Source organism: Gobio gobio (genome assembly GCF_949357685.1).
Source record: "Gobio gobio genome assembly, chromosome: 16".
NCBI classification, from domain to species: Eukaryota; Metazoa; Chordata; class Actinopteri; order Cypriniformes; family Gobionidae; genus Gobio; species Gobio gobio.
This window is the reverse complement of record NC_137109.1, coordinates 30574353-30588102: the sequence shown is the minus strand read 5'-3', so window position 1 is coordinate 30588102 and position 13750 is coordinate 30574353. Positions and strand designations below refer to the sequence as shown.

The window sequence follows — 13750 nt, the reverse complement described above, 5'->3', positions numbered from 1 at the left end:
CTCATCATTGCCAGGAACACACAGAAGATGGCATTTACTGCCGAGGCGTGTGTGGGTTAGAAGAGGCGGACAGGATTTTGGGGAAGGGGGGGCTCGGCTGTCCTTACCTACTCTAAGGGGAGGCTCACATTCACACAATTTGAAAACCCCTGCTATAGCCCTTTATTTAGATTAATAATCCTTCTCATTCAATCCTTCTCTCATGGTGTTTTGAGCAGCATTTGCACACCCTGTGATGCTGTCGGCTATATGCCACTGCTGTATTGCAGTGTTAAGGCTAATGATTAATCGATTAATTAATCATTAATTTAAACAAAGATTTTGTGTAGATTGACATCCCTATTATCGTTGCTAGGTGAATTGTGTTGTGGAATCGATGTTTCTCAAAATTGACTTTGCTGACTCTATCGACTTCAAACAGTTGTAGCTCTGTCATTTTTTTTTTGTCCAATTCAATCAAATCATACATAATTTTGATGGGGTTTTTTAAATAGAGAATGTGAAAATAACAATAACTCATTTGTGAAAATTTGCTCATTGCAAATCATTTTGCCAGCACGGGTCACAAATGTATCACGATTTCCACAAAAAGAAGAAGCAGCACAACTGTTTTCAACATTGACAATAAGAAATGTTTGTGGAGCGGCAAATCAGCATATTAGAATGATTTCTGAAGGATCATGTGACACTGAAGACTGGAGTAATTTAATTTAAATTGTATTAGCTTAACAATATTACTATTTTTACTGTATTTTTGAGCAAATAAATACAACCTCGTACTGACCCCAAATCTTTCAATAGTAGTTGTTAAAATAATTTAAAAAAAATTCTCGCGAAATATTTCTCAAATGGTTCTATGTCTTTAGTAAGAAGTCTACTGTAAGTTGCTTTCAATGAGGAAGCATCTGCTAAACTAATTTTATCAACAAAAAAGGTGCAGATGTCCAGTGGTGTATGTGTATCCCCACGCCCACCATTTACTCAAACACAACAGATGTTTTACAATGAAACCTGAGCATCCACTCTACTAGCACACTGCTGATGTCGAATTGTTTCATTTGTTTTTCCCAGGGCTCTTTTTGACTATGACAGGACCAGGGACAGTTGCCTCCCTAGCCAGGGTCTGAGTTTCTCCTATGGGGACATCCTGCATGTCATCAATGCCTCCGATGATGAGTGGTGGCAGGCACGGCTGGTTACACCCCATGGGGAGAGTGAGCAAATTGGGGTCATACCAAGCAAGAAAAGGTACAGTACTGCCAACAAGCCAAGATAACATTACAACATTTCCCCTGTAGTAATGGACTGTGTTCACTGCCAATCACACATTTTTATTTTTTGATCCACAGGGTGGAAAAGAAAGAGCGTGCACGGTTAAAAACAGTCAAGTTCCATGCAAGGACGGGCATGATCGAGTCCAACAGGGTGAGTAAATCGTCGTCCTCCTCCTTCTGTGAAGGACTCATGGGAGCTGCCCCACTTCCCCTGAGTGTGGGAATTGGTGGCTTCTCACAGTATCCTGGAGGCTCCTGTTACTGAGCATCTCACAGTGACACACGAACAAAGGCGTCACAGTGACAAACATGCACTGTGCCATCATAATCAGCTGTGATTGTATGATCAATGCTCCTCAATCCTGGTCCTGGAGGCCCCCCAACACTTCACATTTCTGATGTTTCCCTCACCACACACCTGATTCTACTGCTCTGCTCATTAGTAGAGTACTCCATAACCTGAATTGGCTGTTGGGGACCATCCAGACCCAGGACTGAGAAACACTTTTATGTTTAGATGCCCACTCTTTTCATTATAACCTAAAGGGATAGTTCACCCAAAAATGACAATTGTCATTTATTTACCTTCATGTTGTCCAAACTTGTATGATTTTCTTTTTCATGGAACACAAAAGGAGATGTTTGGCAGAATGAACGACATACGGGTAAGTAAATGACCAAATTTTAATTTTTGGGTGAACTGACCTTTTGAGGGTGAAGTGTGTAATGGACTGGTCGGAATGCTCAAACAAACAGCAATGTTTTGAACGTGCACAGTGTGCACCAACAAATGCCGTACTTATACACTACCGTTCAAAGGTTTGGGGTCAATAAGATAAAGACAGTAAAGACATTTATAATGTTACAAAATATTTCTATTTCAAATTAAAGCTGTTCTTTTGAACTTTCTATTCATCAAAGAATCTTGAAAACGTTTCTACAAAAATATTAAGCAGCACAAGTGTTTTCAACATTGATAATAATACGAAATGTTTCCTGAGCACCAAATCGGCATATTAGAATGATTTCTGAAGGATCATGTGAAACTAAAGACTGGAGTAATGGCTGCTAAAAATTCAATTTTGCCATCACAGAAATAATCTACATTTTAAAATGTATTCAAAGAGACAACAGTTTTTTTTTAAAGTTGTGATAATATTTAATAATATTACTATTTTTACTGTATTTTTCAATCAAATAAATGCAGCCATGGTGAGCATATGTGGCTTTTATCAAAAAGAAAAAAAATCTTTCTGACCCCAAATATGTGAATGGTAGTATAGTTTGCACATTAAATAGTGAGGCAAAAACGCATTTTTACAAAAGTATTTTAAAATTACACACTTCACTTTTACTTTTTTTTACCCATGATTTTCTGCAGCAATTAGTGATGCACCGATCATGATTTTTCAGGGCCAATTCTAATTTATTTGTTTTTTATTTGCTCAATAACAGATAAACTGGCCTTTTGAAATTAGAGGCAACCACTGCATTTTAATCACAATCCAAACAAAGATGCTACTCCCATGTAGCATGAGCAGTTGTTTTGATTTGAATTAGATTGTATAATTTCAAGATTTAAAGCAAAAACAGAATGGTCTGACTCTAGATTTGTTAAATTATGCTACACAAGTCACTTGCATAAAACAAAAACAGCAAATAGACTGAATTCAAATTCACTCTCTGACAGTAGGTGGCGCTTATGTAACAGCAGCGGTTTCTTTGGGTACCGCTGAACACAAAGCAGCGCTGCGCTTAAAAACACTACTTTTATATGGAGGTAGAGGAAAAGAAAATGCCATCAAAACTTTTCTAAAGACAGTCAGTTCCATTCAAAGATACATTCAAATAACCCCCGCCCCACCCCCAATTCAATAGTTATATTTTTCATGCAATATTTTGGCCATTGCGGACAGTGAGTTTGCTGTGCCTGTTACAGTATTTGCTCTGTTGGTGTGTCTGTGTTGTCTTTGCATCCGTCTTCAGCGTGTCTGGCCTGTGTTAACGTCCTGTTTACAGACTTTGTAATATTTCCACATGAATGACATTTTGGAAATGCAGTTTGAGTGCATGTCTGGAATAGAGAAAAAAAAAAGAAGTCCGTTTCCGATTTATGGCCAGTCGACCGGTGCATCTCTAGCTGCAGATTTTCTCTTTTATTGTTCATTTGTGTATTCCTTTTGTTACATTCAGAGTTAAAACTTTATTTAAAAAAGACCTTTTTTCTGAATGTAGCTTTGCATCCGAGCTACGTTTACATTCATTATCCCCACTTACATTGTTTGTGCAACCACATGTCGTCTTTGGTTTTATTTTTGCATGTGTGTTGTGAATTACATTGAAACCCATTCTGTTTTTTTGTGTTTGTTTCATTCCTCATCCCCATTCCCTACCATCGGCTCATCTCCACGCAGCCAGTCAAAGTGAAGCGCAAAAAAAGCTTCAACCTATCGCGCAAGTTCCCGTTTTACAAGAGCAAGGAGAATATAGTGCAGGAGTTGGTGGAGACCGAACGTGAGTATGAGCGTATGACAAAGGCTCTGATGCTGTCCTTCATGCTTCATCCTGTCACTGTCACTCACCCTGGAGACGGCTTCTGATTGGCTCTTGACCTTTCTGTGAGAAAACAGAGTCAATCGGGGCCTCTCTGACCTTTGTCTTGCTCTGAGGGGGACCTCAGCACTTCTCACAGGTGTGAGGATGCACTAACACTCAAATGCTGTGCTCAAACATCCATCTGTGTCAGAGCTGTTTAGAACTGCTCCCTTCAGCATTTGGACTTAAAATTTTGTTACCGTGACTGCATGGAAATCCCCTGTGCTTTAAATTACAAACGGACAACCCAGATCTTTCAGCGCACAGCAAGGTGATGTTAGTATTCCTTCATCCCTCGAGAGGGCAACACCTCTCTTCTACTAGCCTCTCACTAACCTCTTTCTTCTTCCTTTCTGCTCTCTCTCTTTGTTCTTGCTTTCACCTGTCGGGACGCTCAGGACTTCCCAGGGTTAAGCGATGACTTTTATGGATCAAAGAGTTTGAGTAAGTGTGTGGTTCCTTTTGTCAAGCAGCTGTTCCCTGAGCTAACTGAACTGGCTGTGCCACACACCACACACACACATTTTATTCTTACTTTCTGTTCCTCCCTCTGTCTTTCTCACTCAATCTCCTCTCTGCCTTAAGAATCATCTGCCACTTTTTCAAAATGGAATGTTATTTGCTGTTTGCAACTCATTTTAGTGATGCATTTCCAAGTAAAACAGGATGTTTTGCAACTAAAAGTGTAGTACTTGATTTATATCTATGAAGTATAGATTAGAAGGTGAAAAGTGGGTGTAACAAACCATTATGGGGCCAGACCTAATGTGAGTTTGATAAAATCATGCTTTAATAGGTATTATCTATTGGTTAACATAATCGAATGATCTGTATGGCTTAAGTGATATCAGTGGAAAAAGAAACTTTTAAAATTACATTTTGAAAGATTACAAAGACAAGTAAATTCAAGTAAAATACATTTTGATGTCATATTGACTTTAAACTAGGGCTGTCAAAATTAACGTGTTTATGCATGCAATTAATTTTTTCAGTTTAACCTGTTAAAAATATTTAAACGCAACTAACACAGCATCCGTTTCTTTCTATCAACCTTTGGCTAGCATTACATTATATGATCACGCTCTTATTCTTGCAAATGCTTTTAAACCATTCAAGCACGATAAGACAATACAGTATGGTACTGACGCGCATCTGTGAGTCTCCTGTCTGTGTGACACACACTGCGCTCAGAAATCTGCTTCAGATAGCGCATCAACGGACAAAAACACAATTATCCCAAAATGCATAGTTTTGTTGAGTATCCTCGCAAGCAGTCTTAAATTAGTTAAGAAATTAGAACATTTCCTGATCATTTACTCATCCAAGATGTTCATGTCTTTCTTTCTTCAGTCGAAAAGAAATTAAGTATTTTGAATAAAACATTCCAGGGTTTTTCATCATATAATGCTTTTCAGTTGCAACCAAAATACTGAAGGTCCAGATAAATGCAGTTCCAAAGCGCTTCGATGGGCTTCAGAGGCTCTGCGTGATCCCAGATGAGAATATGGTCTTATCCAAACACCCTTTACCAAAAACACTAAATTTTCAACTTCAAAATTAGGGATATATCGTTGTTTTACCTTTTTTTTTTGTAAAGGACGTTTGTATTAGTCTACACACGAGTGCTTTGTAAACAGGGGCGGTACTTCTGCCTACGTCTACGACTGTTCCGACGTGATTACTTCATCCTTAGCACCTCGCAGAGCTGCACAAGATGAACAATTTAGGTTAAAAAGTATATTCATTTTAAAAAAATTTTGAAAATGAGCGATCGTTTCGCTAGATAAGACCCTATTCCTCATCTGGGATCACGCAGAGCTCTGGAGCCCATCGTAGCGCTTTGAAACTGCATTTACTTGGACCTTCAGTATTTTGGTTGCAACTGAAAATCATTATATGATGAAAAATCCAGGAATGTTTTCTTCAAAATTCTTAATTTCTTTTTCGACTGAAGAAAGAAAGACATGAACATCTTGGATGAGAGGGGGGTGAGTAAATTATCTGAAAATTTTCATTTTGGGGTGAACTAATCCTTTAAATGAAGTCTTAAAAGAACATAGAGTTGTTAAAAAATGGGATGCTTTGAGCATGTGAGTAGGTCTTAAAGTGACAGCAGCCTAATAAACCTGCTGCAGTGATGTCAATCATTAATGTTAATCAAAGAACAAGAGAAAATCACTCACTGCCCTTGACTGAATAACATGTGTAGCTTTAATAAGGATTCATCTACATTTAATATATAATTTATGCAGTGAAGACTGTGAAGTGTCTGATAGCTTTATTCAATTTCTGATCATTTTGCCTTTAAACAAATATTTAAAACATAGGCTACTGTCTTAGTTGTTTCTACATTAATTTGGAGATTAATTGTGAAATTTTTACAATAAACAAATATTTAAAAAATGTTGATGTTGGTATGCTTAATCACTATTAATTACAGAAAAATGTGATTTAATTAGTTAAAAAAATTGAATCGATTGACAGCACTACTTTAAACGCATAAATCATTGACACAAAAATATTCTTAAATCAAAGATCTGTTTGCCATATGATACACTAAAGGGAGAGTGAATCTATGGCAGACGACTTCGGGACCCATAGTGTCTTAAGAGCCAGCTCATACTGGGTAGGATGAGTGTGTGTTTAATGTTTTAAGTATCCCAGCACTATCATGTTGTCACGGTATCTAAGGGATGTTTGTTATTTGATTCTTGTAAGGAACCCAATACTGGCTTGTTTACCTTGGCATGATGAGCAGTATCACTGTCTGATGAACTGAACACTGGCAAGGTCATAGGAAACGCTCAGCACAGAATCTAAGATCACTGGGGTCTTAGGAAAAGGAAATACTTAATTTCCTATTGCTGCCTCATCCTACCATTTCCCTTCTAAGGAAACGCCAGCCATTTAAGTGCCCAAAAGTTCTCTCTGTTTGTTTTCCTCTCTGCACTCAGCCTTTTCTATTCTTGGCATGATGGTACGGGGTGGGGGGTGTATAGTTTCATCCTGAGCTGTGCTGGATATAGTATTAATCTTACATATGGGTTAAAGTGTGCATTGTGACATTTCTAAACCTCCCTCATCTTATATCCACAGAGTGCTTGACATCCAACACCAGTGACAGCGAAAGCAGCTCCAGTAAGTGGCTCTAAACATCCATTAGCTTATGCTTTTCATTACTTACTGTATTAAATCTGTCCCAGTATATTCTGCCAAGGTGCAGCATTCCATTTGATCAGTGTCATGCCATTAACCTTTTAGTGCTTGAACAAAAATTGATAGATACCTTGTTTCATATGGATAATTGTAATTTCTCATTATGCAGAGGGTCAGGAAGACACAATTCTATCATATGAGCCAGTGATTCGACAGGAGAGTAAGTATTCATAAACAACATTCTGCCCTTTTCCATTTATATTTGAAATGGTTCTAATTTAGTTTTACATGACCATTTCACAGTCTCACTCTGACCCTTAATCCTAGTTTACACTACTCACATGACAACACACCAAATTCCAACAGTAATGTTTTTCTGGATTAGTCACTGCTTTACATGTGCAGTTATAATCTTGTTTTCGTGTGGCCAAGCTACATTGTCCATTTCTCTGTACAAAAATATAATACAAAAGTTACATACAAAATTTCCCTCATGTTAAAAAAAAGAAGACATTATTGTTTCAAAAAAATGTACATGTAAACATACTATGGGGCCAGATTTACCAAATAGGACAAATTAGCTTGAAAGCGCAATTCCAAAAAAGCGCAGATGGGAGTGGAAAGTTCTGCGCATGATCTACTGACGAAGCTTAAATTAAAGAACACAGACACAGCCGGATCATTTCCATAATGACCAACACAATCTACCATGAGCAGTGCAAATTAGCGTCTGTTTTAAGACATTTTTTTGGGCATTAAATAATGCCGCAAATATCAGAAAACTGACTAGTGCAAAGCTTAGTAAATCACCTTGCATCATTCGTTTTAATACTCTCCTCCCATAAATGTTGCATCTGAAAGGGAAATTCCTACAAATGCATATGCAATAAGGTCAGCCACAAAAATGAACTGTGTCCACACCTTCTCAGCGCAAACTTTTCACTGCGTATCTAGTAAGTCCTGACAGTAGTTTTTTTAAAAAGAGCGTTTGTGCTGACACAAGCTGTTAGTAAATCTGGCCCTGAGTGTGTTTGTTGTGGCAGTAACGAGAAGTATATGTGCCATAGTTTAAACTGTCTGTCATTACGGTGGGTCAAGGTGTTGAATAAACAGTAGGTAATAGGTGAAAGACAAATGTGTACGTCATCTGTTAAAGTGATCGATTTCTGAATGACTCGTGTTTACTTTGTAGTTTAGTTTTCATAATGGTCTGGGTGGACTGGGGAAAGAAGCTTTATGTACATAGAACACTTGTATTTAAAAAGAGAATGGGAAAATGCTGCTCCATGACATGTCCTCCATAAAGCCAGAAATTATTCTCAAGGCTGGAAATTTTTGACCAACATTGATTTGGCTTTCCTTTCAGTCCATTACACAAGGCCTGTGATTATCCTGGGTCCAATGAAGGACAGAGTAAACGATGACTTGATCTCGGAGTTTCCTCACAAGTTTGGATCCTGTGTTCCACGTGAGTATAATAAGAAAAGGCCACACTGGCTACATGCAAAACATCATGAAATATTTTGGCAATACTTGTGAAAGTAAATACATATGCCCGATTCCTCAGATACAACACGCCCTCGGCGAGAGAATGAGATGGACGGGCAGGACTACCACTTTGTGGGTTCAAGGGAGCAAATGGAGAAGGACATTCAGGACAACAAATTTATAGAGGCTGGCCAGTTCAATGAGAATCTGTACGGGACAAGCATCCTGTCTGTCCGGGCAGTGGCTGAAAGGGTCAGTGACTTCCTAGTGTAAACATGCCAGAGGATCTGAACTCCTGTTTAATCCTTAAATATTTTCACTGTGGCAATTATTGTGTGCAGTGAAAGTGTGACACATGATGAAAGGGTTTCTTTAATCCTCTTGTAGGGGAAACACTGTATCCTGGATGTGTCTGGGAATGCCATAAAGCGACTGCAGCAAGCACAGCTCTATCCAATCGCCATTTTCATCAAGCCAAAATCTGTGGAGGCCCTAATGTAAGTATGATTTCGTAAATGATGTGTATAGACTACCATTCAAAAGTTTAGGGTCAGTAAGGAAATGTCTTTTAGGGTTGGGTTGACAATATTGATTTCTCAATTTTAATCAAAACTGATATGGATTATTAAAACTCAAGATCAACCTTTTAGTTGAAGCTATTTCTTTTGATGCATGAACAAAACTTCACTAAACATTTGTAGCGCCTGCCATCCAATAATTGCAATATAAGCTGTGTACTTTGTTAGTTTCAATATTAAACAAAGTCTCAACTCAAAGACTCAAATTCCATGGTTTTAAAAATAAATAAAAAATAAACACGGCGTAACGAAACTACTTGCAGTAGTTTAAGCAACATTATCAAGCAGAAGTAAACCGATCATCTCTTTCTTTACCTCTAGTTATAGCACTAAATAAACATGAATGAACATCAGAATATAAGTTGAAAGATGTAGAACGACTTACTGAAATGCATCATGTAATCTCAATATGTTTTACAAATAAAACACAGTATGTTCCATGTTACATTTACCTCAAGAGAGCCATTCAGGTGCTGTTTACACAAACTTTTCCGTTATTGGTTGAAGATGGTGTTATGCGATGGACAAACATTTCCAAGGAAAGAAAAAACGTTTCCGCTTTTAGTACATCATTGTTGAGTAAACGCACCCTCAATGTCTCATTAGTTAGTCAATGACTCACTAGAAAAAATGTATTCAGAGAGCAGCATTTTGCTAAATATATGCACTGTATTACATATGTGTTATATTGTTACTTAACCTGATAGTGATGTCTTCATTATTTTTGATGTCTATTATTTTTTAGTCTTGAAAGCAAATTATTACAGCCACTGTCTAAAGGCTAGGGCACACCTAGTCGACTGTCTGTTTTTGAGCGTCAGTCGGAGTAGTTTTTTTTGGTGTGTTGGCTCTAGTCGGACTCAGTTGAGGTTTCTGGTTGGTAAAAAGAGGGAGAAAAAGTCATTTTTGGTTTTCGGCCATTTTTGAATTTTCTTTTCTGTCCCAGAATTTTCATTTTGGTGCATCACTAGCCTATTTATAATGGTAAAGATTTCCATTAAGATTTCCGAATAAATGCGGTTCTTTTGAACTTTCATCAAAGAATCCTAAAAAACAGCATTGACAATAATAAGAAATGTTTTTGAGCAGCAAATCAGCATATTAGAATGACTGGAGTAATGAAGCTGAAAATTCAGCTTTGATATCACAGGAATAAATTACATTTTAAAATGTTTAAATAGGAAGGTATTTTTACATTGTAATCCAATATTAGTTTTTACTGTATTTATCAAATTGACACCCTTGAAAAAAAACAGAAAAAAAATTACTGACTCCAGACTTCTGAATGGTAGTTTATCATAATTTTGTCTTATCATTGAATACATCATTTAACTATAATATTTCATCACCATTCTGAACTGCAGTGTGTGCTTGTGCATTGTGAAATAAGTTATGCACATCTTTGTGTTTAACAGGGAGATGAATAAGAGGCAGACGTATGAGCAAGCCAATAAAGTCTTTGATAAGGCAATGAAGCTTGAACAAGAGTTTGGAGAGTATTTCACAGGTAACCCCTCCACCACCACCATCATGTGATTTCTCTGTACTCAAATCTTTTAGTACAGCCCCTCTGTTACTGTTTAACAAGAGTTATGTGTACAGTAGTATGATTATTGCTCTCTGTCTCTCTACAGCCATAGTCCAGGGTGACTCACTAGATGAGATCTATAATAAAATCAAGCTGATCATCGAGGAGCAGTCAGGCCCTTACATCTGGATCCCATCCGCAGAGAAGCTCTGAGCTTGCCGACTCCATGGAGCCCCTCCCCCCGCCTGACCCCCTACACCCACTTCCACCTGACACCTTTCCTTCCCTTTCACTGATATGTTTCATATCAAGTTTTAATGTCATCATTATGTTACCCTCAAATGAAAAACGTCTTATCATCATTACTGTGACTGTGCACACCCCTGCATGAGTTTCTCAGCAATTCCATTCAAGATTGGAAATGCCATTCCTAAAGAAATTTTTTGTCATGTAAAACAAAAAAGGGAAACCTGAGCGAATCCTTTCATGAGTTTCGGACGGACGGACGGACTTAACGATGATGATGAGAATGTCTTAACGAAGCGAGAATGGGGATCCGGGGAGTCGGAGATGGTGACATGATCGGAAACCTTGTACATGTTCATTCGGTTTCATTGAAAAAGACATTGGCGGATGCCGTGCAAGGTTTTCTACAAGGACTAGATACAGATCAAGCCTGCTGATGGTACCGTCACTGCTCATGTTAAGCGGAGAAACTTCAAAACTGACGGTGATCTTCAGTACTCACAAACCAGCTCGCTTTATTCGATCGGCTGCCTGGCCATTTGTATGGCGACGCGGTCGGAGACAGAACAAAATGGAAAATGGGGTTCGAGTCTATACATTTATATTACCGACATCAAATGGAAAATAAAAATCCTGCGGAGAGATTTTATTACATAATACAAAATGATACGGTACACATTTTACACTTCACTAGAATTGTCTACTTGGAGGGCTGTTAGATTTCATTTACTTGTCTTTGGGTTTTTGTGTTGTTTCTTTCTTGTGGTTTCTGCTGCTCTGTATTAAAGATGGGGGTAGAGAGGTGTAACTGGGCTCTCTGCAGAGCACCAAACTGCCTTACGATGAATAAACGCTTCTGTAAAATCCCTGTCAATCGTGGGGGGAATGACACCATTCAACCTACCAGTGCTTAGCGGGAGACTCCATTTTAGTGCTATTTGTGAGTTTCCCATCGTCCTATTGGAGGCCTAACTTGTGAGTGCAATAGACTTAAGTGTCTTACCTCTGTGAAATCCTTGTTTGCGAATCTTCTTTTGTCTTAAGCGAAATCCAATTTTGGCCGCCATTGGAGTTGTTGAAAAGCAGACAGCCCACTTGCACTTCCTCTGCCTTCCATGACTATATTCTCTTCAGACTGAACGGTAACAAGGTACTGTCCTGTTAGCTGCCCTGGATCGCAGCCTTAAAACGGGTAGAATCAAGACAATAATTGTATTGGATGTCCTTCTTGATATTAAAGCGTTAGTGGAGCCTGAAGTTGACCGTTTTCCCCAGAACTCGACGATGGTTTGATTAAATCTGTTCTTTGCTATGACAGCTTTTAAACGATTTTTTTTCCTTCTTCTTCATTTCCGGGCTGATGTTTACTCCACTGTGTTGAGCCTTGTGCTGGGGCGAGCTTGGTGAGCTCAGGAATCTGATGGATAACTACTTTTTTTTTTAGTTTTTTTTTTTTAAGGCGACAAAATCATGTTGTGATCGAGTAGAGCAAGTTTGAACTGGAAGGGATGATTTCCTCTTCTCTAACTGAACACCCAGACATGCTGATATATTATACTTGTGTATTCTAAATATTTAGTCCTTTTTTTTATTTGAAATACTTTGTAAGCGCTATGTCTGTGGTTGCCCTTGGGTTCAGCCGGCGAGAACGGGATCGTGACGGAATGGGACGGTGCTCAAGGATACAGAAGTACAGTACTTCCTTCGATCTCTTCACTCCCTCGAGAAGGCGATTCTTTCTTTTTGTATTGAGAAGTCTGGATCCCGCGGAAAGCGAGGGATGTTCCTGGGCCCACTCTCATTTTCTAAACGGGTGTGCTCACCTGCCAGCTGTCATACCTGTGTCAAAACCAGAGTTCAGGGAATAATCGAAGGGAACAGAGCCATTTATAAACTGCTTACAGACTGTTTTATTGGGTATGATAGCTGTAAAGTGTAAATATCCCCCCTCACTTGTGCTTCATGCATGTGTGATACAACTGGGACAAACATGTTTTATAAATCACAAATGTCAGGTAAGTAAACTTTGAATTTATTCTGAGATTAATTTCCATACAAATGTGCCGTAACGTTGGTATTTCTCTATAGAAAAAAAATATCTACAGCTGCCTATCAGAACAATTTTTTTTTTTTTTAGCGAGTTGGGAACCAGCTTCCCTACAATACGGCCTGTCTACTTGTGATATCTTGTGGAACTTGTCTGAGTGTATAGATGAAAAACAAATGTAAAAATATATATATAAAAATATATATATATAAAAAGACATGCGGACAGCAACCCGTAGAGTGATATTAAAGTAAACCAGGAGCATAAATTACTCATTTAGCATAGATCTGGTCCTCCGAGGTGACTAGCAGAAAAGCGGCTGATGCTGGTCAGCCGTGTAGGTGAAGCCCAAAGAATTTTAATTCATTGTACTATATTTCTAATGAAGTGGATTGAATCAGAGCAGCTCTGGGGCACTAATGAGGGTCTCTGCTCCGGAAGGCATGAGCGTGAAATGGGGAGGGAAAGGGGGTCTGGTTTGTCTTTTTGAGTGATGAGTTTTTGATGTGACAGCACACCTGTGCAGTAAGTGCTTGCAAAAATGAACCCTTTGATTGTACAGTAGTGTCCTCCCCATGATTACAGGTGGTTCAACCTATCAGGACACAAGGAAAAGGACACCGCTCTTTTATATCCTGGTCAGGAGGGAACACAGTCCTACCAATTATTCAAATTTTGTTTTGTTTAGTTTTATTTCTTTCTTTTTTTTGGACTGGACAAGAGTTTATTTGTTTGGAAATAAACTATGTGACTCTGTTACGATTTCAATGCATGCATTTTTATTTGTTTTTGTATCACAATGCAGATGTCTTGACTTGAACTAGTCAACCAAGGACAG

General features: G+C 38.4%; 1 protein-coding gene across 6 annotated transcripts in view; it reads left to right on the top strand.

Annotated features, from left to right (window-relative positions):
- The window catches only part of dlg3 (discs, large homolog 3), a 140435-nt gene extending 126767 nt beyond the window's left edge, over positions 1–13668 (top strand). For 3 of the 6 annotated variants that reach the window (XM_079838592.1, XM_079838595.1, XM_079838591.1), the window contains 11 exons: positions 1072–1248; positions 1350–1425; positions 1910–1939; positions 3689–3788; positions 6966–7007; positions 7195–7245; positions 8392–8493; positions 8593–8765; positions 8901–9010; positions 10507–10598; positions 10726–13668. In XM_079838592.1, the coding sequence (XP_079694718.1) occupies positions 1072–1248; positions 1350–1425; positions 1910–1939; positions 3689–3788; positions 6966–7007; positions 7195–7245; positions 8392–8493; positions 8593–8765; positions 8901–9010; positions 10507–10598; positions 10726–10832 (1060 nt within the window). In that variant the 3' untranslated portion in view covers positions 10833–13668. The remainder of the gene's footprint in view (positions 1–1071; positions 1249–1349; positions 1426–1909; positions 1940–3688; positions 3789–6965; positions 7008–7194; positions 7246–8391; positions 8494–8592; positions 8766–8900; positions 9011–10506; positions 10599–10725) is intronic. The other 3 variants (XM_079838594.1, XM_079838593.1, XM_079838590.1) reach the window with 1 other exon arrangement.
- The last annotated feature ends 82 nt before the right edge of the window (positions 13669–13750 follow it).